The 27,331-nt window shown below is 47.8% G+C and overlaps 1 protein-coding gene and 1 long non-coding RNA gene across 3 annotated transcripts in view; one reads left to right on the top strand and one right to left on the bottom strand.

Annotated features, from left to right (window-relative positions):
* The first annotated feature begins 2,268 nt into the window (after positions 1-2,268).
* LOC137631782 (GDP-D-glucose phosphorylase 1) overlaps positions 2,269-27,331 on the top strand; it is a 162,718-nt gene continuing 137,655 nt past the window's right edge. The window contains exons 1-2 of one of the 2 annotated variants that reach the window (XM_068363741.1): positions 2,269-2,382; positions 12,957-13,202. In XM_068363741.1, the coding sequence (XP_068219842.1) occupies positions 12,972-13,202 (231 nt within the window). In that variant the 5' untranslated portion in view covers positions 2,269-2,382; positions 12,957-12,971. Of the gene's footprint in view, positions 2,560-12,956; positions 13,203-27,331 lie in introns of both variants that reach the window. The other variant, XM_068363740.1, reaches the window with a different exon arrangement.
* LOC137631783 (uncharacterized) lies at positions 15,486-16,164 on the bottom strand. Its single transcript, XR_011041947.1, has 2 exons — positions 16,079-16,164; positions 15,486-15,828 (listed from the first exon to the last, which is right to left on the bottom strand). It is a non-coding gene; the product is annotated as an uncharacterized lncRNA (long non-coding RNA).

The raw sequence follows: 27,331 nt of genomic DNA, 5'->3' as shown, positions 1-27,331 counted from the left end.
CAAAATGAACTATGTACGATCATGTGACGCACGGTTGGTACAACCTGCGCGATATCAAAGATGGTACAAACAAAAGCAAATTTGGGATTCTCTCTCTCTCTCTCTCTCTCTCTCTCTCTCTCTCTCTCTCTCTCTCTCTCTCTCTCTCTCTCTCTCTCTCTCTCTCTCTCTCTCATCGGCAGAGCAAAAATAGTTTTTACTCAAGTTAATTTAGTTAAAAACAAACAAACAGGTTGCTGATGGATACAGTGACCAATAGACTGCTGGCAAAGCAAGCAATTGCTAGACTGGATGTCTCTTGCTTTAACTGGAAGCCATCTAGTTTTCTCCTAGATTAAGTGAAAAATTGCAAATGTCATCAAAGATATCAAGAACGAACCAAGAAATGTGCTGAAATTAACATACATCCAGCTGAAGAAGAATATGATGATATAAGTGACATGGCAAAACCTCTTCAAGTTTTTCTTCTTTAGTTTATTTAATATCCTTGGTAAGTGGAATTGGATCTTCATATAGTTTTCTCTATATACGATCATGATAATAGGATAATTGACGCTATAATAGCCTAACTTTTTAAATCTTGGCTATTTTTGAGGCCACATGGCTTTTATGAAATATCTTGCTCCCCCTTCACAAATTTGGGTTTTTAGAATTGTAGACACATCAACAACACCAGCCATAGGATATATGGAAATAGTTGAGCGACGTGATGCTGGTACTGTTTTGCCAATAATTGAAAAAGTAGTTAGGCAAGGATTGACTGTTCACTTAGACGAATGCAAAGCATATAAGAAAATCAGCCCCATAGGATACCAACATGAAATTGTGAACCATTCCTTAAATTTTGTCGATAAAAAGACAGGTGTTCATACTCAGCACGTAGAATCCTATTGGATCAAGCAGAAAGGTAAAATAAAAAAAGTAATTCGTACACTCCTATTTACAGGAATTTGTTTTATGAAAGGTTGAAGGAGACTTTATTTGATTCTTTTTGTTTTGAAATTTCAAAACAATATTTGTGCAATTAATTTAAACTGATTTAATTTTGTATACAATAAATTGTTGCTTTTAATTATCCATACTTTTTAATTTGATATATATTTTTTATGTAATTTTTACTTACAAAATAAAGTATTTTTTCATTAATAATTGTTTCATTTTCCTCGTTATATTCACCGGATCCCAACTGGGACCTTTAATATTCAAAAGGCCCAAACTGGGGCCCCTGTTCTTTAAAAGGTCCAAACTGGGACCCCTATTCTTAAAAAGGATTAAGTGGGACCGCTATTCTTCAAAAGCTCCGGTTATAATTATATTTGACGAAGTAACTTAGCCATAATGGAAGTGATCGGGTCGTAATAAAAAAAAACCTTTAGCATGATCCGCCCACAATCCTCGTGAATTTATGATTGACCGCCACCCTACAGCTGATTCATATGACCATAACAAAAATAATAATGAGGCAGATTATAGGTAATTATAATTTTTTAATCGTGACCCACACGACTGGTGTACTCGGCACATCTATGTATCGCTTGCCAGAATAGAGGAGGAGTGAGACCCTGTTTATTTATGAGCAAAATGAGCCATGGCTGCTAAGCAAAGACCATTTGAATAGCGGCCAATCACAATACTTGCGGGTGGAGATTGGAGAATGTTAAAGATTTGTGGCTGCACCCCATCACAGCCAATCATTATAAACAATAGGATGAATACGAAGCTCTGAGTACGCCTAACAGTGGCTCTGTAGTCTATTATTCTTGGATTGTTTATCATAGAAAGTAAACGTAAAGTTAACATTTGATTATTTTTACAAATTAAATACACTACTTTATGGCACTTTTACCATGAGATCTTTCTTTTAATTTTAAAATCAAAGGTCAATTCATGATACTTACTACCTGTGCAACGAAGCTGATGCAAGTTGATAATGTGTGATATAACATCATATCAAATTCAAAGCTATTCTATGCAAATTACAATAGAAATTATTTTTTTTTGGATACAAACTAATTGTAGACAACATAGAAATTAGATGAAATCTAACAGGATGTTTGGCAACTGATCCTATTACTGATCTTATTCACAAGTAAGGAATAATGACTAGGCGCAGCTTCATGAAACTCTTAATAATACTAATTAGATAAAGATGACTTTATTGCCATTTTTCTGCTATTCACATAATGTGTAAAGAATGAATAAATGTAAAAATAAATAACTCAAAGAAAATTAAATCAGAGGGGAATAAGTTAAACAAACTGCCGTTGTCAAACTAAACTGAGATTAAGAGGTGTTACAAATCGTAAACTCTGTACTACTACTACACTATCTGTAAACGTCAAATTCAAGACACGTTGAAAATTGCGGGTTAGGTGTTCACAGGTGTGGAACTCATTTGTCATACAATATTATAAGCATTAGTAGGTCAATGAACTAGTAGATGGTATTTATGTTGTACTGATATTATCTGGTTTTCGTATTCATCCTTGACATCAAGTTAACATTGCCTCTGAGCCGCACTCCCTAGCAGTTAAGCAAAACTTACAAGAGCTCATTAATGTAAGTAGGCTAATCTCCAGTGACACTTCATTTGTAGTATTTTCTTGTGGATCGCATAGGGAAATGAGTACTATATATATATATATATATATATATATATATATATATATATATATATATATTCTGGGTAATTGTTTACAACAGCACACTCTCCATTTACTTCAAAATAATGCAATCCTGCAGGTCTCATCTTCTTGCACAGTAATTAGGTGGTTATTCAAATTCTGGGAAAGCAATAATTAGCAAGATATGTTGAGGAAGGGGGAAGGGGTTATAAAAAGAAAATAGCTCGGTTTCTTCACTAAACGACTTGGAACTGACATGTCAACATAGTCAACCAAACAGAATTTGTGATGTCAGCGTACATTTGATATACTGTATATTCAAAATATACTTAATTAAAAATGGATTAATTACTCAAAAGTGTCCATAAAATATGCAATTTACAAATAGTGACACTTTTGAGTAATCACTCAATTTTTTTATTAAGTATATTTTGAATATACAGCACTGTATATCAAACGTACGTTGGCATCACAAACTTCTGTATGCATATCCTTTTGGAAGTGTAAGTTCTTCTGCTGTCATCTACCAGTCTCCAGGTAAGAACCTAGCCTAACACCTGCAACATCATGCTCAGGTAGTTAGGCTGTTGACAGTAGGTAACCATTTTGCTCCTCCAGAGAACTAACTAAGGTATTGACATATTGATAACCGCGGCCCATCCACGTAACTGAGCAGTCACGTGACTTCCCGCACGTGGCGCAGTGAAAACAAACCACACTCTAACGTGTTGCTGCATGAACGGTCGTCTGTTAAAGCTAAATTATTCGCCATTATGCGTTCATCATGTGTTATTTTCAACTGCAAGAATCACAATATAATGCAAGGAAAGATGTTGCATTTTTACAAGTTCCCCAGTTGTAGCAGAAGCCCGGATAGGAGGGATAAGTGGCTTGCAGCATGCCAGCAAATGAATCCAAATGGACACAAATGGTCCCCACCAAAGAGTCGGGTTATTTGTAGTGAACACTTTATCCCAGGTATTTATGAAATTTAACATTTGTTCCGTAACCGAAATACAAACCACGCTATTTACAAAGGGTATTACATTTAGCGTAGCTGAAATGACGAGCCAATAGTTTTTAACGAGGGTTAATTACCCCCGCGCTAGTTAGCGGGGGGGTGGGGAAGGGTAGCTTGCTACCCCTCCCCCCTCCACACACCGGTGACTTGCTCCACTTCATTTTTGGCTCGGCGGTGATCAGACGTGTCTGTTCATCGCCTTCGTGACAGCCTTTAATTTTCTGCTTTTTCTTTTCAGCTTGTGTGATTGGTTGGAAGTTGACCTTCAGTTATTTTCTTTTATTTACTATGCGTACATGCCCTGGAGTTGCCGGCCGTCCTTGTGGGACTTTCATGTCGGACGTTGTTACGGATCCTCACACCCTCTGCCCTCAATTTCGGGGTCGACGGTGCGACCAGGATAACATGTGCCGTGAGTGCAGGGAGTGGTCTGCCTCCCAGTGGGAGAGGTTTGGCCGTCGGCGTAAGAAGAAGTCCAAGAGAGACCGTTCTCCTCCGGGGTTAGCCTTGAAGGAGGAAGGTTCTCGGGACTCTTCTTCCGCCGCCCAAACCTCCTCCGAAGCTCCCCCTCGTCCGCCTCCTAAGGAGAGTCGTCCGAGTGGGAGCGCAGGCCCTTGTTCTGTTTCCCTTCCTTCGGTGGGGGGAGAGGGCGTCGCCTCCCATAGCGAGGCGGTTCCCCCTCCTCCTCCGGGGGAGGTTATTGATAATAATGCCTTATCCAGTGATGATCTTTTACCGATTTGGTCGTCCCTGGGGCTTAAGGGCTTGCCCTCCAGGGTCGCTCTTATTGACCTTGTCCCGTTGGGGGCCGCTGTTAAACAGTCGCCGGTGGTAGCGGAGGTAGACCCTCTGTCTATTGTCGACGTCGTGGTGACAGAGGCCTCCGACGTGGCTGGGCCTTCCGACGCAGGTGCTGTTGCTGGTGATGGTGCTCAAGGCTCTCCTCCCCCTTCCGTGCATCCTTCGAAGGGGGAAGTGAGTCCTTCGGTCTCGACTGCTGCCCAGCTTCCTTCTGAGGGAAGTGTTTTGACGGAGACTCCCCTTCGGAGGACCGATGGTCCCGACGATCTCCCCCGAGGCCACCTCCGCCGTAAGGCTCACCGCCCTCTACGCCACAAGGGCCTCCCTTCCCCTTACAAGGGGACTAAGAGGCGCCTTTTTGGGTCTTCGTCCTCCGGGGGGGACTCTCCTCGTCAGCCTCAACCGACTGCTCCGCCCTCCTTGAACCTCTCTGCAGACCGCTCACCATCTCCTACCAGATCTTCGCCTTCTGGAGAACTCGTCACCCGACGGGCAACGGTCCCTTCGGGGCTAAGGGATTCTTCCCTTACGCGAGCAGGACTAGCGCGCAAGCGCTCTCCTGCTCGCCAGCGATCTCCTGCTCGTCGACGATCTCCTGCTCGCCAAGACTCTCCTGCTCGCCGACGCTCACCTGCTCGTCGGCTCTCTCCTGATGTTCGCCCCCCTCGCCAGCGCTCTCCTGCTCGTCAGCTCTCTTCCGAGCGTCAGCGCTCATTTGAGGACCATCGCCCTGCGGTCTCTGACCACCCTTTAGTTCCTCCGGAACTCCCTGCTCACCATCCACCTGGTCCTGTGGCTACGCAACATCGTGCTGCGCGTGTGTCAGAAACACATGTTCGCCAACGCGCCAGCGATCTTCCCGTTCCTGCTTGTGAACGCGCCGCACCACCTGTCCTCTCACAGGACACGCGTCGACCTTCTGCTCGCCAGCGATCACCAGCTCGTCAGCGATCACCTACACGCCATCGCACGACCCTGCATGATCGCCCGCTTACGCATGCTGCTCCTCATCGCACAACCCTGAACGATCGCCCTCCTGCGGATGCTGATCACCATCGCACCCTTTCACGCGATCATTCACCTGCGCATGCTGCTCGCCATCGCACAACCCTGCACGATCGCCCGCTTACGCATGCTTTCCTCATCGCACAACCCTGAACGATCGCCCTCCTGCGGATGCTGATCACCACCGCACCCTTTCACGCGGTCATTCACCTGCGCATGCTGCTCGCCATCGCACAACCCTGCACGATCGCCCCCTTACGCATGCTGCTCCTCATCGCACAACCCTGAACGATCGCCCTCCTGCGGATGCTGATCACCACCGCACCCTTTCACGCGATCATTCACCTGCGCATGCTGCTCGCCATTGCACAACCCTGCACGATCGCCCGCTTACGCATGCTGCTCCTCATCGCACAACCCTGAACGATCGCCCTCCTGCGGATGCTGATCACCATCGCACCCTTTCACGCGATCATTCACCTGCGCATGCTGCTCGCCATCGCACAACCCTGCACGATCGCCCGCTTACGCATGCTGCTCCTCATTGCACAACCCTGAATGCTCGCCCTCTTGCGGATGCTGATCACCATCGCACCCTATCACGCGATCATTCACCTACACATGCTGCTCGCCATCGCTTACCATCACGCGGTCATTATCGCCAGCGATCTTCTTCACCTACGCGGCAGCACGATCCCTCGCCGTCGCGCCATCGCTTGCGTTCGTCGCCTCGGACACGTGTTCATTTACCTGCCCACCCTCACGCCCACTCGCCTGCGCGCCCGCGCGATCGCTCGCCTGCGCGCCCGCGCGACCGCTCGCCTGCGCGCCCGCGCGACCGCTCGCCTGCGCAACCCGCGCGACCGCTCGCCCGCGCGACCGCTCGCCTGCGCGCCCGCGCGACCATTCGCCTTTGCGCGACCGTTCGCCCTCGCGCGACCATAGTTCGCGGCGAATTCCACAGCCGGTGGTAGCAGCAGGGACGCGTGCTCCTAGACGGCACTCGGGATCACCTCCATCCAAGCACAGGTTGGTAGTGCAGGACGAAGACAGGTCAGTACAGCATTCTTCCCCACCTTCTTTTCAGGCAGGTACCGTCGTGTCCACTCCAAAGGATCGCCCGATCCCTTTCACCTTAGCGAGGATTTCGGACTCTGTGTCCTTGGAGCAGCAGACTTGGTTTGGTCCACTGGCACGGGCGTTAGTGAGGGTTATGAAACCAGCACTCGCCGGCCAGGGTAACAAACCAGCGGCTGTCTCTCCTACGCTGAAGAGAAAGAGAGGAGTGGACTTCGTGGTGACTTCCCCCAGGGCGAAGTTGGTTCCCAAGAGGTCGGTCTCGAGGGTCCCCTCTCCTGCACGAGTCCTCTCTCCTTCTCCCGTGGACGAGGCCTTTCCGTCCTCAGGTGAGTCCAGTGGGGCGGTAGTCTTCCCCTCGGCACCAGGGGGGGAGACTTCGCTTCGGGCAGGAGAATCGTCTCGTGAGGAAGGGGCCCCTCGAACCTCGTTGTTGGGATCCTGCATCCCTCCCAGGAGGGAACCCAAGGATTCCAAGACCATCCCTAGATCCTCTGCAAGGATTCGTCAGGAACCCACGACTACCCAGGGGAATGTCCACGTATCACCCCAGGAAGAGATTCCTGGGGCAGGAGACTTAGCTGCCAGCCCGCAGGGAGGAGAACAACAAGAGTCCGAACATGCCTTATGGTAGGTCCTAAGCCTGATAAGGCAACTTAACAGTCTTACGGATCCAGTCATCCCCCCCCGTGAAGGTAAAGACACGATTCTGGACGAAGTGTTTGACGTTCGGAAGGCCCCTAAGACCAGTGCAGCTCTGCCCTGGTCTCGGGGGCTGAAGAGTGCCAGAGCTAGGGCCAATGCTCAGCTCGCACTTCTTGCCTCCTCCAGTCGTTCCACTGCCGGGAACAAACTCATCCCTCCTCCTCGCCTTCAGCAGAGGAGGTATTTCGAGATCCTGGGTGAGCACAACCTCGCTCTTCCTCTCCATCACTCTGTGGAGGAGTTGGCGAAGGGAGTTCCCTTGGAGAAACTCTCTGCCCGGCAGGTGTCGTTCTCGGCGGCAGAGATCCTTAACCACGAGAAGGTCGCTAAGTGTGCCATGCAGGCCACTTCGTGGCTGGACTTCTGGTTAGGATCTCTGGGCATCCTATTGCGATCGGAGGACTTGTCCAAGGAGACCAATAGGAAGGCCCTAGAGACCTTCTTGCTCTCGGGCACCCGCTCCATCGAGTTTTTGGCGCACCAGGTTACCACCCTGTGGGCCAACTCGGTGTTGAAGCGTCGCGATGCTGTGTCCGAGAGATTCCATCCGAAGGTCACCGCCGTAGATGTGTGTAGGCTCCGACATGCCTCCCTCCTGGGGGAGAGCCTGTTTGAGCCTCAAGACTTGGAGCGAACGGCTGAGAGGTGGAGGAAATCCAGCACAGACTCCCTCCTCCACAGGGCCCTTACAACTCGGCCCTATAAGCCTCCAGCCCCGCCACAACAGCAGCAACAGCCTCGTAAGGCTCCCAAGCAGGCACCGGCAGCTAAGAAAGTGGTGTCTAAGCCCCAGCCCTTTCCAGCCAAGGTCAAGAGGGGCGGTAAGTCCTCCAGGGGAGGCAAGACTTCTAGGGGTGGCGGCCGCGGCCGCAAGCCCTAGGGGTGGCAGTCCCCCTGCATGTCCACCTGTGGGGGGATGCCTTCAGCGTTGCGTCCGCAGGTGGCAACATCACGGGGCCGATGCTTGGACGGTCTCAGTGATCGGCCAAGGTTATCGCGTCCCGTTCACATCATCTCAACCTCCCCTGACAGCGAATCCAGTGTCGTTGAGCTCCTATGCCATGGGATCGGCAAAGGGGCTGGCCCTTCAGGCCGAAGTCGAGACCATGTTCGAGAAGGGTGCTCTCCAGGAGGTCGTGGACGGCTCTCCAGGCTTCTTCAGTCGACTCTTTCTTGTAAAGAAGGCTACTGGAGGCTGGAGACCCGTCATCGATCTCTCGGCTCTGAACAGGTTTGTCAAACAAACCCGGTTCAGCATGGAGACAGCAGACACGGTCAGACTTGCGGTGAGACCGCAAGACTTCATGTGTACACTGGATCTAAAGGATGCGTACTTCCAGATCCCAATCCATCCGTCTTCCAGGAAGTACCTGAGATTTTGCCTAGACAACAAGATCTACCAGTTCAAGGTGCTGTGTTTCGGTCTCTCCACAGCTCCTCAGGTGTTCACCAGAGTGTTCACCCTGATTTCGACTTGGGCGCACAGGAACGGCATTCGTCTCCTTCGTTACCTAGACGATTGGCTGATCCTAGCAGACTCGGAGTCGACCCTTCTTCGACACCGAGACAGGCTTCTAGATCTTTGCCAGGATCTGGGGATCGTGGTAAACCTCGAGAAGTCCTCTCTGCAGCTGTCCCAACGACTGGTTTATCTAGGCATGCTAATAGACACCAATCTCCACAAAGCCTTTCCATCAGACGACCGGATAGCAAGGCTGAGGAGGGTGGCGGAACCTTTCCTCAGACGAAAAGAACTCACCGCCCAATCGTGGTTGCGTCTCTTAGGCCACCTATCCTCCCTGGCCCGTCTGGTTCCAAACAGCCGCCTCAGGATGAGATCCCTTCAATGGCGGCTCAAGTCCCGGTGGAATCAAGGATCCGATTCCCCGGACATTCTGATCCCAATAGGGTCTCTGGAACAGACGGACTTGCAGTGGTGGCTGGCCGACGAGAACCTGCGAAAGGGAGTGAGTCTTCTCGTCCTCCCCCCGGAATTGACTCTGTTTTCGGACGCGTCAAAAGAAGGGTGGGGGGCGCACGTTCTGAACCAGAGGGCCTCAGGCCTTTGGTCAGAATCAGAAAAGTGCCTACACATCAACCTGCTAGAATTGAAGGCCGTCTTTCTGGCCCTTCAACAGTTCCAACGGTTCCTGGCGGGTCACTCCGTGGTGGTGATGAGCGACAACACCACGGTAGTGGCTTATATCAACAAGCAGGGAGGCACTTTTTCGCAACAGCTATCCCATCTTGCAGTAGAGACTCTGAGGTGGACCGAAACCCACTCAATAACACTATCAGCTCGCTTCATTCCTGGCAAGAGGAATGTGCTCGCCGACAGTCTGAGCAGGGCTTCGCAGATAGTGAGTACCGAGTGGTCTTTGTATCCTCAGATAGCCAACAAAGTCCTGACTTTGTGGGGTTCCCCGACGGTGGACTTGTTTGCGACAGCCTTGAACTTCAAGCTGCCCCTGTACTGCTCACCAGTCCCGGACCCCAAGGCACTCTGGCAAGATGCTTTCCAGCAACGGTGGGACAACATCGACGTGTACGCCTTCCCACCATTCTGTCTGATGAGAAGGGTGCTCAACAGGACCAGACTATCGGTCAACTGTTCCATGACTCTAGTAGCTCCGCTATGGCATCACGCGGAATGGTTTCCGGACCTTCTGCAACTCCTGACGGAACTCCCAAGGGAGCTTCCTCCACGACACGAGCTTCTCAGACAACCCCACTCCGGTGTCCCTCACAGGGCCGTAGCCTCGCTTCGGCTTCACGCCTGGAGACTATCCAGCGTCTCCTCGCGGAGAGAGGCTTTTCGCAACAGGTTGCGGAGAGAATGTCTCGGCACCTGCGAAGGTCCTCTGAGGGAGTCTACCAAGCGAAGTGGAGAGTCTTTTGTGGTTGGTGTCGTGGAAGGGGTATCTCTCCACTCGATGCCACTATTCCAGCAATAGCGGACTTCCTTGTGTATCTGCGAGAAGAAATGCGCCTTTCTGTCTCGGCAGTGAAAGGCTATCGCTCAGCCTTAAGCTTGGCCTTCAGATTGAAGGGCGTGGATATTTCTTCATCGCTAGAACTCTCTTTACTCATACGTAGCTATGAGCTTACCTGACCCCAGTCGGAAGTGAGACCCCCTCCTTGGAACGTGGTTCGAGTCCTCAGGTCTCTCAAGAGACCTCCCTTCGAGCCATTACGCCAGGCCTCCGATCGCCACCTGTCTTGGAAGACGGCTTTCCTACTTGCCTTGGCCTCGGCCAAGCGAGTTAGTGAACTTCATGGTCTCTCGTACGACATCGCCCATTCAAGGGGATGGGGGTAGGTAACGTTCAGGTTCGTCCCTGAGTTTGTGGCCAAGACTCAGAATCCTGGAGTGCCGGATCCTCGGTTCGACTCTTTCAGGATCGCGAGTCTCCGTTCTGTAACAAACGACCCAGACCAGCTGCTACTATGCCCAGTGAGGTGTCTGAGGTACTACTTGAAGAGAACGGCTGCAGTCCGTCCTCATGTGCGAGCTTTGTTTGTGAGCACAGGCAGGACAAAGAGGAGGGTCACCAGGAACACCTCCTCTGCTTGGATTCGAAGGGTTATCCACCATGCCCTGAATCCTGACCCTCCTCCGTCACGTCGCCCTCGGGCCCACGATGTCAGGGGTATTGCTACATCCCTGGCCTTCAAGAGAAACTTCTCTGTGACGCAGGTACTTCAAGCTGGGGTCTGGAAGCGTCAAACGACCTTCACAGCCCACTACCTGCAAGACGTGACCCACAGGAGCCTCGATACGTTCTCTATCGGCCCTGTGGTGGCTGCACAACAGCTGGTCTAACCTCAGGCTCCTTTTTGGACAAGTAGCAGTAGGTTGAGGGCGTTGTTACCCGGTCTTAGTCTGTGTGAATGAAAGAGTATGTCTGACCCTTACTTCTTTCTTCATTCTCCCCTCTCTTGGGGAAGCAGCATCCTGGTCCTCGCATAGCTGACCTCGACCTCTGCAGGTAACCCATGCTTCTTTGTGCTCCTAGTATTAAGCTTAATACTGTTGCGTCTCCCATACCCTGACGAGGTGGTATGGGGAACGTCCTATCCTAGAATTCCTATCTGAAGGTCTCAAGGTCAACTTCATAGGACGAGTCACACTCTCCTCCTCACACTACTTATGTAGGCCACTCGTTCCTAGCGATGCTAGGAACCTGTGAGGTACAGGGGCTCCCTCTCTCAAGTGCTGCTCACTAAGGGATCGAGCCCCCGGGCAAGCCGAAGTCAGTAAGGCTGGGGACTTTCCACCCTTCCTAAGGGGTAAGTCACCCTTTGTAAATAGCGTGGTTTGTATTTCGGTTACGGAACAAATGACAAATTCGAAGATAATTTGTATTTTTCCTAACCATACAAACCTTAGCTATTTACACATATGTGCCCGCCATCCCTGACCCCCAAGTCAAGTCCTACCTCTAAGTGAAGTGAAGCAAGTCACCGGTGTGTGGAGGGGGGAGGGGTAGCAAGCTACCCTTCCCCACCCCCCCGCTAACTAGCGCGGGGGTAATTAACCCTCGTTAAAAACTATTGGCTCGTCATTTCAGCTACGCTAAATGTAATACCCTTTGTAAATAGCTAAGGTTTGTATGGTTAGGAAAAATACAAATTATCTTTGAATTTGTCATATTTTGACATAATTTAACATTCTGGTGGTTGGTGTTCATTATGAATTTATATTAAATTGCCAAAATACAGGTAAACCCAACAAGACTGAGAAAGAACACCCAGACTACATTCCATGCATACTGCCTTTCAAGAAAGACAGCTATGCCAAAGCCAAACGACAACTTGAGAGGTATGAGCGAAATGACAAGAGAATGCGATTGGTTTATGAGGCCAGCAGTAATACACCTCACACTTGTGTGCTGTAAACAGTTCAAAATAATTATTGTTTATCATAATTTTTAACTTGCAAGTGTCGCTAGAAGTTAGAACAGTTGTATCTTATATCTTATTACTCACCTGAAGCATTTAACTTTATATTGTAACGTGTTTTAGCAGCTCCAACCAAAGAAATCACATAATCGTAAGCCATTGCTCTGGTTTGTTTTCACTTCGCTTGATTCCCGCGCTAGCGGTCACGTGATCGATGACGTCAGCTCGCGGTTATGAATACCGGGTTAGTAAACCAACCAGTTTGGTTACAGGGACTTCTAACTTCCTAAGGATGAGTCTCCTATTAAAGGAAGATGGTTGTCTTCATATAGGAACATATCACATATTTTTTAAGGTATTTTGTATTTTTCCTGATCATACAAACTTGAGCTCTTTAAGTTATATTGCCTCAAGTTTCAGTCCTTTAATAAGAGTATAAATTCAGCAAAGCTGGAACAACTTATTAAACTTTTAATGAGGTAGTTAGTAGTAGATAGCAGGTGGAGGGTAGGCCTGTCCCATGCACCAGGTAGAGGAATCTTCACTTTGATCTTGACTTAGGAGTTGCGGTGGGGTAGAGGAAGGCAGGTTTCTATAGTTAGGAAAAATACCAAATGCCTTTAAAAAATTGTGAATTGCCACACAAGATGCATTTTCCATATGATATATGGCATACATATTCATATTTTTTTTTAATAGTTGGTTGGTTTCTATAATGTACAGTATATTGTAGAGAAATGTTTTATATGAACTTTTTTTAATATATTATAGTTGTATGTATCCTATGGTACAAAATATTAAAATCATTATCTAAATTTCAGATATTGGCTGCAACCATGGAAATTAATGGAGTGGATTATATTTCTGAGAAAGGTGCTCCATATAAATATTGTGATGCTGACTTTGTTTATTCAACCAGCACCTATCACATTAATACTATGAAATCTAGCTTTGACTCAGTTCTTACTACTAAGTGGAGAGAAGCAAGTGATGCTGGTTTATTTAATTATAAAACAGATAGTGTGATAACTAAGATTCTACCTGGAAAATATAAAATAGTTGCACAGGTATGTGATATTTTAATTTATATTTTCAAAGAAAAGCATTTCACTGGACTTTGAGAGTATTCCCCAACTAAAACTGTGTAGATTGGGTGAATTTCTGTTGTACTATAATTTGATTGACAAAAAAAAAAATCACAGTGGCATATACTATATATGTTGTTATAATGAAGCCTCTTAAAGTTCATCCCTGTTCCTTCACCAAGGGGAGATTCTTGAAAACCTATCAAAATACAAGAATTTTCCTTTTTGCAATATGATAACCATTAATGCTTCCCTGGCTGTCTAACCAGCCATCACTGTGGCATTCTGGCTAGATGTATGGCTTTCTTCATTATTGTACAATCAATTACTCTTTTCCCTCAAGTAGAATGATAAAACTTGCTTTTGCTTTTGTGTGTTAGTTGTTTCTGTCATGAATCATGAAGCTGTGATTTGGTTTTGCTGATACAGTATATATTTCATTAGGTATTTCTCCTTTTGTTAAAGCTTGAGGTTACCCTAAGTGCAACAAGAAATGGTTTTTGTTCCTACATGAGCACAAACCTTCATCCTTTAAAAGAGTAGGATTTCTGCGAAGCTGAAACTCGGCTGTTAAAATCTATAATGACGTGGTGGTAGGTACTGCTTAATGGTGGGTAAACCCTGCCCACCTTTGAGCAGCCACTTTGATTTCAGCTGCCAAAATAGTACAGATGTACTCTTTTCTTTGTCAACTCCAGGCTATTGTTTATGTTCTGTGTTCTCTTTTCAGAGTGTTCTATAGTATTTGTGTGACTGGCCATGTTTATATCAAATGTTCCAATGGGAGAAATTTTTTTTAACTACGAGTTTCATGACTTTTCTACAGAATGTGTGGCAGACAAATTCTGTTATTTTTATAAGGAAACTCGCTCTCTGAAATCAAGACAATGTCATCAGTACAAGTTGGAACAAGTTATAATTGTAATTTCAAATATGAACATATCACCTTTGGGCAAAAATATTTTTTAGGTAAAAGTTCTTTGTTCCGTAACTGGAATACAAACCACGCTATTTAATGGGGGTATTACTTTCGGCGTAGCTGAAATGACGAGCCATTAATTTTTAAGTAGGGTTTATTACTCACACTGCTAGTTAGCGGGGGTAGGGAGGGTAGCTTGCTGCCGCTCCCCCTCACACACCTGTGATTGAGCCCACTTTGCTCTCGGCTCGGATGACGATCGGACGTTACTGCTCTCATCCTCGCCGACAATTTGGCAGCCATTAATGCTTTTTGTTCTTTCTTTTTCTTAGACTGTGTACGTGAAGTTAGCCTCTGCTACCATGCGCACCTGCCCTGGTCTTCCCGACTGCCCCTGTGGAACATTCAAGTCGGCGGTCGAGACCGATCCTCACGCCCTTTGTCCTTCTTGTAGGGGCCAATGGTGGTGTGATAGTGTCAACAAGTGTAGGGAGTGGTCTTCCTCCCAGTGGGAGAGGTTTTCGCGACGGCGGAAGAAGAAGTCCAAGCGGGATGTTTTTCCTTCGAAGGTTGCTTCGAAGGAAGAAAAACCCAAGGCCTCTTCTTCCGTAACCCAAACCTCCTCTGAAGCTCCTACTCGGTCGGTCTCTTTCAAGAGACCGTCGAGTAGTAGCGTAGACCGATTTATTTCTGCCCAACCTCGGGTCTCGAGAGATGACATTGCTTCCCCTAGCGAAGCAGTACCACCTCTCTCCCCGGGGGAGGCCGTGTCACTAACTTCCCTTTACCAGATTTGGTCCTCCTTGGGGCTCACAAGTTCCCTTCCAAGGAGGTTTTGCTTGATTACATCCGCCTAGGTGCTTCTGTCAAGCAATCGTCGTCACCGTCAGAGGTAGATCCCCTGACACTTGTCGACGTTGTTGTGTCAGAGGTGTCTCATGCAGCGTCACCCATCTCCTCTGCCATTCCAGACTCTACGGTAGCTGACGGCTTAGTTTCCCCCGTTCCTGATCATCCTCCTAGGGGGAAACTAGTTCATCTTCAGTCTCTCCTGCTAGTGTTTCTCGCCCTCGGGGGAGTTCACTTACAGAGACTCCTCTTCGGAGGACTACTGACGGTCAGCTTGCTGATCCTACGGCCCCCAGAGGGCACATCCGCCGGTAGGCGTCTTCGCCTTAGAGGCCTTCCTTCCCCTGCGGTGAGGAGACGCCTCTTCGGTTCAACATCGTCTATGCAGTCCCCGCAGAGGAGCCTCTAGACCAGTGATTCCCAACCTTTTCGTGATCGAGTACCACTTGGAGGTCCGGTACAGTCGCCGCGTACCACCTGGTTCCAGAGAAACTAAATTCGATCAGATACCACTTTATTTCTATAATTGTAAAAATAGAACACGCAAATTAACTAAGAAAACAACAACTCAATGCGAGGGCTGTATCTGCTTCTTCTCCACCAGCTGGTCAATGCGGGGCATGACTTTGCTCACAGCACATCGGAAATCATGCCCGGGCGCAGCAAGACGGTTCCGGCTCTTCGACTTGATGGCCTTGAAGGCTGAGAACCCCTGCTCGCACTCCCACGTCGAGGGGAAAATCAGTAGCTGGGGAACAGCGTGACGGGCTAGCGTCGGGTACGAGGAGGCCATGCTCACCCAGAAGTTTAAAGGAGAGCATTCTTTGTGCTTCGTCTTTGCTGTCTCGTCAACCTGGATATCTATGAGTTCCTCTTGTTCCCCGGTCCCAACAGGCAGATCGGCTGGATCAACGGAGAACGGATTGGCGACGTAGGCACAACATGTCACGTTCGGGAAGTAATGCTTCAATTCAGTCTTGAGCAGTGAGAGGTGATGGACGATTTCTTGGGCAAATTCATCAGTGGGCTCCCTCTCAAGGGTAGTCAGGAGTTCGAACATTCCGTAGCGTTTGCTCTCCACGTTCATGACCCCGAAAGTGTTCGCGTACCACCTGGAAGGCCCTCGCGTACCACTAGTGGTACGCGTACCACAGGTTGGGAACCACTGCTCTAGACCGATCGTCCATCACAGCACCTGCAACCAGTCTTGTGACTTCGGTCCTGGACCTCTCTGCAGATCGTTCGCGATCTCCTTCAGTGGATGGTCGTCCTTTTAAAGGACATGTCGACCTTCCACCCAACAGATCTGCCGACCTTCCATCACTGTTCCTGTATGGGTCTAACAAGGCTCCACCTGAGTGCACTGTTGCGCACCAACGTACCGCGCACCACCCGCCCACGCAACCAGACCAGCGCTCACTAGCAGCTCGTCAGGCCGCAACACCGCGGCGCACCACCCATCTTGCTCGCCCTTAAGCAGGGCAACAACCTCACGCGCTTACGTGCCAACATGAGCCTACGCGCCTACTGGAACAGAGTTCTACCACGCGCCATGCACGCCCACATGCGCACACGCGCCGACCACCCCATGCGCGCCAGGGCTCTCCTGCACTGACGCGCCCTGCGCTCGCGCACCCACAATCTCCTACGTGCCAGTGCCCACCTGCGCGCCAGCGCTCACCTGCGCGTTAACGTTCACCTACGTGCCAGTTAAGTGCGCGCCAACATTCTCCTACGCAACATTGCTCTCCCGCGTGCCAACATGTGCGCCGCACATCACGCTCTCCTGAGTGCCATCTTGTGGGCCAGCCAAAACCTGCGCGCCATCAATCTCCTGCTTGCAAGTTCGTAGATGACGCAAGAACTATGTTTCCCTCATCTGCGCTCACCAGCCTCACGCTCACCTGCGCGCCATCTTTCTCCTGCGTGCACTCACAGAGATATGCGTGCGCGCCCTCTCTCTCCTAAAGACGCGCGCCAATATTCTCCCCTGCTCCCGCGCGCACATCATGATTCTCCTGCTCGCGCGCACGAGCTTGCGCACCACAAGGGACGACGTCTGGCAAGGTTGCCATCGCCTCATTCCCCTCCCCGCAAGTGCATATCACCGCGCATTCTGGGAGAAGGGAAACATGCAGAGGGGCTCAGGATCCCAAAGCTACTTCCTAAGGCGAACCCACCCATTCCAGTAACTCCTCCCTGGGATCCTTCAGTTCCTTTCCCTATAGGGGGTATGTCTGACAGTGCATCTGTCAGTCAATAGGGCTGGTTCAATGCCCTGATCAGAGCCGTAACCCAGGCTTTCAAGCCTGTCCTCTCTGATCTAGGACATGGAACCATGGTTTCCTCTACCCCTTTGAAGAGGAAAAGAGGAGTTCTGGACGCGATCACTTCCCCGAGGGCAAAACTGACACCACTCAGACCATCAAGGCAAGTTCCTCCTATTTCTCGGACTAACTCTCCATTCCTTTCGGACGAAGATCTCGCGTCACCAAGGGAACCACGCGAAGAGAGAGTTTCCCCCATCGCACCAATGGAGGAAACCTCTCTTCACACCGAAAGTTCCTCACAGTCCGGGAATAGGAGGGACATGCCACCCTCATCAATCTACTCAAACAACCACATGCCAACATCTTCCACAAAGCCGTAGCTTCGCTACGACTTCACGCCTGGAGACTATCCAGCATCTCTCTGAGAGAGGATTTTCGCAACAAGTTGTGATCAGGATGTCTGGATACCTGCGTAAATCATCAGCAGCAGTCTACCAGGAAAAGTGGAATGTCTTCTGTGGTTGGTGTCGTGGAAGGGGTATCTCTCCACTCGATGCCACTATTCCAGCAATAGCAGAGTTCCTCGTTTATTTGCCTGAAGAAATGCGCCTATCAGTCCCGGCAGTGAAAGGCTATCGCTCATCCTTAAGCCTCGCCTTCAGACTGAAAGGAATGGACATTTCTTCATCGCTAGAACTTTCTTTACTCCTAGGGAGTTAGGAACATACCTTCCCCCAGTCAGAAGTGAGACCTTCCCCATGGAACGTGGTTCAAGTTCTCAGGTCTCTTATGAGACCTCCCTATGAACCATTATGCCAAGCAACAGATTGCCACCTGACTTGGAAGACGGTGTTCCTGCTAGCTTTGGCTTCGGCCAAACGAGTCAGTGAACTTCATGGTCTTTCACATGACATCGCCCATTCAAAGGGAAGGGGAGAGTTAACATTCAGCTTCCTCCCTGAGTATATTGCTAAAACTCAGAACCCGGGAGTAGCAGATCCTCTATTCGACTCTTCCGGATTTCTAGTCTCTGTACTGTAAAAGATGACCCAGACCATCTCTTACTATGCCCAGTAAGGAGTTTGAGGCTGTACCTTAAGAGAACAGCCGCAGCCCGTCCTCGTGTGCCTGCACTATTCGTCAGCACAGGAAGGACCAAGAGGAGGGTCACCAAGAACACCATCTCACCGTGGATTCGCAGGGTCATTGACCATGCACTGAATCCAGACCCTCCTCCGTCACGTTGCCCCAGAGCTCATGATGTCAGGGGCATAGCTACATCCCAGGCCTTCAAAAGAAACTTCCCAGTGATGCAGGTTCTTCAAGCTGGGGTGTGGAAGCATCAGAACACGTTCACATCCCACTACCTGCAAGACGTGACCCACAGGAGACTCGATACGTTTTCTACTGTGGTCGCTTTACAACAGCTGGTTTGAAACCTCAAGCTCCTTATTGGACAAGTAGCAGAAGGTTGAGGCCATTGTTACCTGGTATTAGTCTGCTTGAATGAAAAGGTTTGACTGGCCCTTATTCTTTTCTTCATTCTCCCCTCTCTTGGGGAAAGCAGCATCCTGGGTTCTCTGCATAGCTGACCTCAAACCACTGTAGGTAAATCATGCTCCCTTGTATACCTAGTATTAAGATTAATACTCTTGCGTCCCCATACCCTGACGAGGTGGTATTGGGTAAGTCCTAGTGCACAGTTATTCTATCTAAAGAACTCGGAATAACTTTACCAGTATAGTCACACTTCTACATACCTTCACACACAACTTGCGTAGGCCGCGAACCTTGCGTAGCAAAGCTTTAGCGAGGCGCAGGGACTCCTTATTCCTTGAGTGCTAACACACACTGATAAAGAGCCCCTGGGTAAAGCCAAAAAGCCGGATTGGCTGGGACATCCACCCTTCCTAATGGGTGAGTCTCCCCTATTAAATAGCGTGGTTTGTATTCCAGTTACGGAACAAATGACAAATTCGTAGATAATTTGTATTTTTCCTAACTATACAAACCTTAGCTATTTAACCAAACTTGTTCGCCAGCCCTATCCCCCTTGCAGTCCTACTTCCAAGCAAAGTGAGCTCAATCACAGGTGTGTGGGGGGGAGAGGTAGCAAGCTACCCTCCCTACCCTCCCGCTAACTAGTGGTGGCCTCCCTACCCTCCCGCTAACTAGTGGTGTGGGTAGTTAACCTTCGTTAAAAATTAATGGCTCGTCATTTCAGCTTCGCCGAAAGTAATGCCCCTACTACATAGCTAAGGTTTGTATAGTTAGGAAAAATACAAATTATCTATGAATTTGTCATATTATCGTTATTATTATTATTAGTTTGTTGAGTGTAGTTGAAGAAGTGTATGGTAGAGTACTGATTAATAGGATTAAGGATAAAACAGAGAATGCTCTCTTAGAAGTACAGGGTGGGTTTAGAAGAGGTAGGAGTTGTATGAATCAGATTTTTACAGTTAGGCAGATATGCAAGAAATATTTAGCAAAAGGTAAAGATGTGTATGTTGCGTTTATGGATCTGGAGAAAGCGTATGATAGAGTTGATAGGGAAGCAATGTGGAATGTGATGAGGTTATATGGAGTTGGTGGAAGGTTGTTGCAAGCAGTGAAAAGTTTCTACAAAGGGAGTAAAGCATGTGTTGGGATAGGAAATGAAGTGAGTGATTGGTTTCCGGTGAGAGTGGGACTGAGACAGGGATGTGTGATGTCACCGTGGTTCTTTAACTTGTACGAGTATGTAGATGGACTGGTGAGAGAGGTGAATGCTCGAGTGCATGGACGAGGATTGAAACTGGTAGATGAGAATGACCATTAATGGGAGGTAAATCAGTTGTTGTTTGCAGATGATACTCTACTGGTTGCAGACGCGGAAGAGAAGCTTGGCCGATTAGTGACAGAATTTGGAAGGGTGTGTGAGAGAAGGAAGTTGAGAGTTAATGTGGGTAAGAGTAAGGTTATGAGATGTACAAGAAGGGAAGGTGGTGTGAGGTTGAATGTCATGTTGAATGGAGAGTTACTTGAGGAGGTGGATCAGTTTAAGTACTTGGGGTCTGTTGTTGCAGCAAATGGTGGAGTGGAAGCAGATGTACATCAGAGAGTGATTGAAGGATGCAAAGTGTTGGGAGCAGTTAAGGGAGTAGTAAAAAATAGAGGGTTGGGCATGAATGTAAAGAGAGTTCTGTATGAGAAAGTGATTGTACCAACTGTGATGTATGGATCGGAGTTGTGGGGAATGAAAGTGACAGAGAGACAGAAATTGAATGTGTTTGAGATGAAATATCTAAGGAGTATGGCTGGTGTATCTCAAGTAGATAGGGTTAGGAACGAAGTAGTAAGGGTGAGAACGGGTGTAAGAAATGAGTTAGCAGCTAGAGTGGATATGAATGTGTTGAGGAGGTGGTTTGGCCATGTTGAGAATGGAAAATGGCTGTCTGCTAAAGAAGGTGATGAATGCAATAGTTGATGGGAGAAGTACAAGAGGAAGGCCAAGGTTTGGGTGGATGGATGGAGTGAAGGAAGCTCTGGGTGATAGGAGGATAGATGTGAGAGAGGCAAGAGAGCGTGCTAGAAATAGGAATGAATGGCGAGCGATTGTGACGCAGTTTCGGTAGGCCCTGCTGCTTCCTCCTGTGTCTTGGATGACCGTGGAGGTAGCAGCAGTAGGGGATTCAGCATTATGAAGCTTCATCTGGGGTGGATAATGTGGGAGGGTGGGCTGTGGCACCCTAGCAGTACCAGCTGAACTCGGTTGAGTCCCTTGTTAGGCTGGGAGGAACATAGAGAGGAGACGTCCCCTTTTTTGTTTCATTTGTTTGATGTCGGCTACCCCCCAAATTGGGGGAAGTGCCTTGGTATATGTATGTATGTATGGATTATTATTATTATTATTATTATTATTATTATTATTATTGAAATTACATTGATTTTAATGTTTTCAATAATAATGATAATAATAATAATAATAATAATAATAATAATGATATATTTGATAATTTTAATATTTTCTTAATTTCAATGATAATTATAATAATTTAATTGATTTCAATAATAATGATAATTTAATATCAAATTATTACTATTATTATTATTATTATTATTATTATTATTATTATCATTATTTTATTATTATTATTAAATTACTGTATTAGAATTTTATTATCAAAATTATTTTAATGAAGTCGTTATTAACATTATTATTATTATAATTCGTATTATTATAATTATTATTATTATTATTATTATTAAAACCTTAATTCTAATAATCTTAACCCTTTTACCCCCAAAGGACGTACTGGTACGTTTCACAAAAGCCATCCCTTTACCCCCATGGACGTACCGGTACGTCCTTGCAAAAAAATGCTATAAAAAATTGTTTTTCATATTTTTCGATAGTTTTTTTGAGAAAATTCAGGCATTTTCCAAGAGAATGAGACCAACCTGACCTCTCTAGGACAAAAATTAAGGTTGTTAGAGCAATTTAAAAAAAATATACTGCAAAATGTGCTGGGAAAAAAATAACCCCCTGGGGGTTAAGGGTTGGAAATTTCCAGATACCCCGGGGGTAAAAGGGTTAATTATTATTATTAAAGAATAATTTTTATAATTTATTATTGAAATTATTAAAATTATTAAAATTATTGAAATTATTTGAATGATATTAATTTTGATAATTTCTATGATAATAATTTGGGTATCATTAAAACTATTGAAATTATAAAAATTAAAAAGACACCTTTAACATTACTTGAAATGTGGAATTAGAAAAATATCAGTAATAGTAATACTGTAATTTCAATTACTAAAATTATAATTTTGATAATTGTTGTAATTTTAGTAACTTTCATAATATTAACAATGACAATATTAATGATTTAGTTATTTTTCATTTTTAAATATTTAACTTAGCCGGTGAATATATAATAGCTGCTGTCTCCGGCGGCTCGGCAGAAAAACACAAAAACTCGCGAGCGATCGCTATGAAGGTTGCGGGTGTGCCCACCAGCGCCAACTATCGGCCAGATACCGCATATACATGTAAACAGCTCCAATTCTTTTCTGTCGGTCTGATCGACAAGACGTACCATTACTCGCTGTTAACCTGGAGTTTTTCAACAGTCTTGGTGAAGTACTTCCTTTTGGTTTGAGCTTTCGCAGTGCAGGTGTTTTATCTTCAACTTAAACTCTTGAACTCTTTTTTGGATAGATTTAATTGTTGATGACTTTGGATTGTTTTTTGGACTTTCTTTGACTTTTCAAAATGGCTGACCCTTCTCCAATTCCTAGATTTCGTAAATGTAATGCTAGGGATTGCAATAAGCGTCTTCCAAAGGCCTCTCTCGACCCACATACTGTGTGTTCTAATTGCCGGGGTAAAACCTGTCAATTAGGAGATCGGTGTGAGGAGTGCGTGGGCCTTTCGGAATTCGATTGGCTTGAGTTTGACAAGTATTCTCGTAAGCTAGAGAGAGATAGGGTGAGGAGAAGTTCCTCTAGATCGTTAGAATTTTCCTCCTCCCATGCCCCTGAACCTAATCCTTCCCCGGTAGTAGTTGTGCCTGAACCCTCTACTAGCACTCAGGAACCATCAATGCGGGATATGTTACGTGCCATTCATGCTTTGGGCGAGAGAGTCGAGTCGTTAGCTACGGACCGTAATCAACTCATGGCGGACGTAAAAGAGTTAAAGTGTCAGAGTGCCACATTAGAAAATCGTGGGAAAGTGATTAGTGCGCAAAGTGTTATCAGTGTTGCGACCGAGGGTTCGTCTGTTCGTGCCTGTCGTTCGCCTAGTCCGAGACCTCTTGCAAGCTCCCAAGCCCCAGAGAGAAGTAATGTCGTAGGACTTATGGGTTCGAGAGGCTTTAATCAGCGAACAGACGTTCCCTCTATGGTTTCAGGCGTGTCTCGTCAAGACCGCCCCTACCATAAGACGAGCGAGAAGGTTTTCTCCTCGTCATCCGAAGGCTTTTCGCGTAAGAAACCGTGGAGCAAGGTTTCGAGACCCTTAAAGCGAAAGTCAGTCCCTTCAGGACAGTTCCAGCGTCCTGGTTGTAGCCATTGGGACAGCTCTGACCCTGTGCAGTCATCGGAAGACTGCTCGCCGCCTAAACAGAAGCGTAACACAGGCTCCGAGAGTCTTAGTGTAGGCAATGTTTTGCAGTCACAGACGTTACCCTCGTCTCTTACCGCACCCATTCCCGTTGATCCTAAATGGGTTGTACTGCAAGACATGCAGAATAAGCTTGCCTCTCTTATGGAGGACTATTCTGCTGAAAAGGTTCACGATGATCCTCGCCGTTTAGCTGATCGAGATCCTGGCCGTCAGCCGCCCAAACGAGCCTTTGCTCGTCCTGTTGGCGTTACAAAGTCACGTCAGTCACGTTTTGTAGAGCCTCACTCGATGCAGTCCCGTGTTGACGTTCAGCCGCTGCCGAATGCTCTTGTTGACATTCAGGACGTTCGCCAACCAGCGGAGTTGACTGGTTCTGACGCTGAGCGTCAAGCACCGCAGTCAAGAGTTGTTTTGACTGCTCAGTCTAGGCAGTCAAGGCAGTCTCGAGTTGACGTCGAGCGTCCTCCCGCCCCTGTTGTTGTTGACAGTCAGGCTGTTAAGCAGTTACATGACGTAGCGTCCTGGACTGCTACTGATGCTCCGGTGCGTGTGGACTCTGCTTGTCAAGCATTGCCACCAAGGCAGGTCTCGCCCTTGCTTGTAACTCAGCAGTTATCGGACGAAGCTCCTTCAGATGAGGACGTTGCTGATCCTCATCCTGATGATAATCCTTCAGATGTAGATGAACCTAAGGCGGTTCCTCCTTCGATGGACTTTAAGAAGATCATGTTGATTTTCAAGGATCTTTTTCCAGATCACTTTGTTGCTGTTGCTCCTCGTTCGCCTCCGTCCGAGTTTGCTCTAGGCTTACCTGCTTCCAAGCCAGCCTTTACTAAGCTAGTGCTTTCTCGCTCTTCCAAGAGGGCTTTACGTCTTCTAGGCGACTGGTTGGATACCAGGAGGAGTTTGGGGAAGACGGCTTTTGCCTTCCCTCCTTTTAAGCTTGCTTCCAGATCGAGCGTCTGGTATGACACGGGAGAAGTTCTCGGCTTGGGAGTCCCTGTCTCTGCCCAGGGTGACTTCTCAAGCCTCGTAGACTCTCCCCGTCGCCTGGCCATGAGACGCTCTAAGATTTGTTGGTCTTCCTCGGACCTTGACCATCTGCTTAAAGGCGTATACAGGGCCTTTGAAGTATTTAACTTTCTTGACTTGTCTTTAGGAGCTTTAAGTAAGAAGATCTCGTCTGCCGACCAAGATGTTTCCTTACTTATCATGTCCTGTATGGATAAAGCCATCCGTGATGGCTCCAATGAGCTCGCCTCCACCTTTACGTCGGGATTCTTAAAGAAGCGAGAAACCCTTTGCTCTTTCCTTTCGGCAGGAGTTACTCCCTGTCAGAGATCGGAACTGCTCTTTGCTCCCTTATCAGCGGCCTTGTTTCCGCAACAGCTGGTTAAGGATATAGCTGCTTCGCTTGTGCAGAAGGACACCCATGACCTGATGGCGTCCTCTGCTCGCAAAGGGGCTCCTTCTTCATCCTTTGCTGTGAGACCCAGGATCGAGACTCCTGCATCTAGATTTATCCCGCCCTTTCGTGGCAGAGCTCCCAGCAGGGGAAGCTCTCGTGCCGAGGGAAAGAGAGGTAAGAAGAGAGGAGCCAAGTCATCCCGTGGCAGAGTCTGACTGCCCACAGCCTCAGACAGCGGTAGGTGCCAGATTGAAGAGCTTCTGGCAGGCCTGGGAGAAGAGGGGTGCAGACCAAGAGTCTGTTCTGTTGCTCAGAGAGGGGTACAAAATACCGTTTGTACGCAAACCTCCTCTAGTAACAACTCCCATAGACCTCTCTCCCAGGTACCGAGAGGAGTCAAAGAGACAAGCCCTAAATCAAGAAGTGTCTCTGTTGCTAGAGAAGGGAGCGGTGGTGAAAGTCTCGGACCTTCAATCACCGGGGTTTTACAACCGTCTCTTCCTAGTCCCAAAGCATACAGGAGGTTGGAGACCGGTGCTAGACGTCAGTGCGCTCAACGTTTTTGTTACAAAAACAAAATTCACGATGGAGACCACGAAGTCCGTCTTAGCAGCGGTCAGAGAGGGAGACTGGATGGTCTCTCTCGACCTACGAGATGCGTACTTCCACATTCCTATACACCCGGATTCCCAACCGTTTCTGAGGTTTGTTTACAGGAATGTGGTGTACCAGTTTCGAGCCCTGTGCTTTGGCGTCAGTCCTGCTCCTCTCGTGTTTACGAGGCTCCTGAGGAATGTGGCAAAATTCCTCCATCTATCGGGAATCCGAGCCTCCCTGTACTTGGACGACTGGCTTCTCAGAGCATCGTCCAGTCATCGCTGTCTGCAGGATCTACATTGGACGTTGGGTCTGGCCAAGGAGTTGGGACTTTTGGTCAACCTAGAAAAGTCCCAACTGATCCCATCCCAGACTATTCTATATTTGGGGATGGAGATTCGCAGTCCAGTTTTTCGGGCTTTTCCATCTGCCACCCGAATAGAACAAGCCCTGCTCAAAGTCCAACTAATGCTGAAAAGAGAACGTTGTTCAGTCAGGAGTTGGATGAGTCTCGTAGGGACTCTCTCATCCCTGGAGCAGTTTGTCTCGCTAGGGAGACTATACCTTCGGCCTCTCCAGTTCCATCTAGCCTCTCACTGGAACAAGGACAAGACGTTAGAGACGGTATCAATCCCAGTCTCCGAACCAGTAAAGGCATGCCTGAAATGGTGGGACAGCAATATCAGTCTGAGAGAGGGACTATCCCTAGCAGTCAAGAACCCAAACCACGTGTTGTTCTCAGACGCGTCGGATTTGGGTTGGGTGCGACCCTGGACGGTCGGGAATGCTCGGGTCTGTGGACCTCAAGTCAGAAGAGCATGCACATCAACGGCAAGGAGCTATTAGCAGTCCACTTGGCCTTGATGAAATTCGAAAGCTTTCTTCGAAACAAAGTGGTAGAGGTCAACTCAGACAACACCACAGCTTTGGCGTACATCTCCAAGCAAGGAGGCACACACTCCCTCACGCTGTTCGAGATCGCAAGGGACCTTCTCATATGGTCAAGAAATCGAGGCATCTCCCTGTTGACGAGATTCATCCAGGGGGACTTGAACGTCTTGGCAGACTGTCTCAGTCGGAGGGGTCGGGTGATACCCACGGAATGGACCCTCCACAAGGACGTGTGCAAGAGTCTTTGGGCGACTTGGGGTCAACCCACCATAGACCTCTTTGCCACCTCGTTGACCAAAAGGTTACCAATCTATTGCTCACCAGTCCCAGATCCAGAGGCGATCCACATAGACGCGTTTCTACTGGATTGGTCTCATCTGGACTTATATGCATTCCCACCATTCAAGATAGTCAACAAGGTACTGCAGAAGTTCGCCTCGCACGAAGGGACAAGGTTGACGTTGGTTGCTCCCCTCTGGCCCGCGAGAGTGTGGTTCACCGAGGTACTTCAATGGCTGGTAGACATTCCAAGAAGTCTTCCTCTAAGGGTAGATCTCTTACGTCAGCCCCACGTAAAGAATGTTCATCAAAGCCTCCCCGCTCTTCGTCTGACTGCCTTCAGACTATCGAAAGACTCTCAAGAGCTCGAGGCTTTTCGAAGGAGGCAGCCAATGCGATTGCGAGAGCTAGGAGAGCTTCTACCATCAGAGTATACCAGTCGAAGTGGGAAGTCTTTCGAGACTGGTGCAAGACAGCATCTGTGTCCTCTTCCAGTACCTCTGTAGCCCAAATCGCAGATTTTCTTTTACATCTGAGAAATGTTCGCTCCCTCTCAGCTCCCACGATTAAGGGCTACAGGAGCATGTTGGCTTCGGTCTTTCGTCATAGAGGCTTAGATCTTTCCAACAATAAAGATCTCCAAGATCTCCTTAAGTCTTTCGAGACCTCTAAGGAACGTCGTTTGGCAACTCCTGGATGGAACTTAGACGTGTTCCTAAGGTTCCTCATGTCAGACAGGTTTGAGCCATTACATTCAGCCTCCCTGAAGGATCTCACCCT

The sequence above is a fragment of the Palaemon carinicauda genome, chromosome 40 (genome assembly GCF_036898095.1).
Source record: "Palaemon carinicauda isolate YSFRI2023 chromosome 40, ASM3689809v2, whole genome shotgun sequence".
In the NCBI taxonomy this organism is placed as follows: Eukaryota; Metazoa; Arthropoda; class Malacostraca; order Decapoda; family Palaemonidae; genus Palaemon; species Palaemon carinicauda.
Note: the sequence above shows the minus strand (reverse complement) of the source record. Positions and strands in the feature narration are given on the sequence as shown.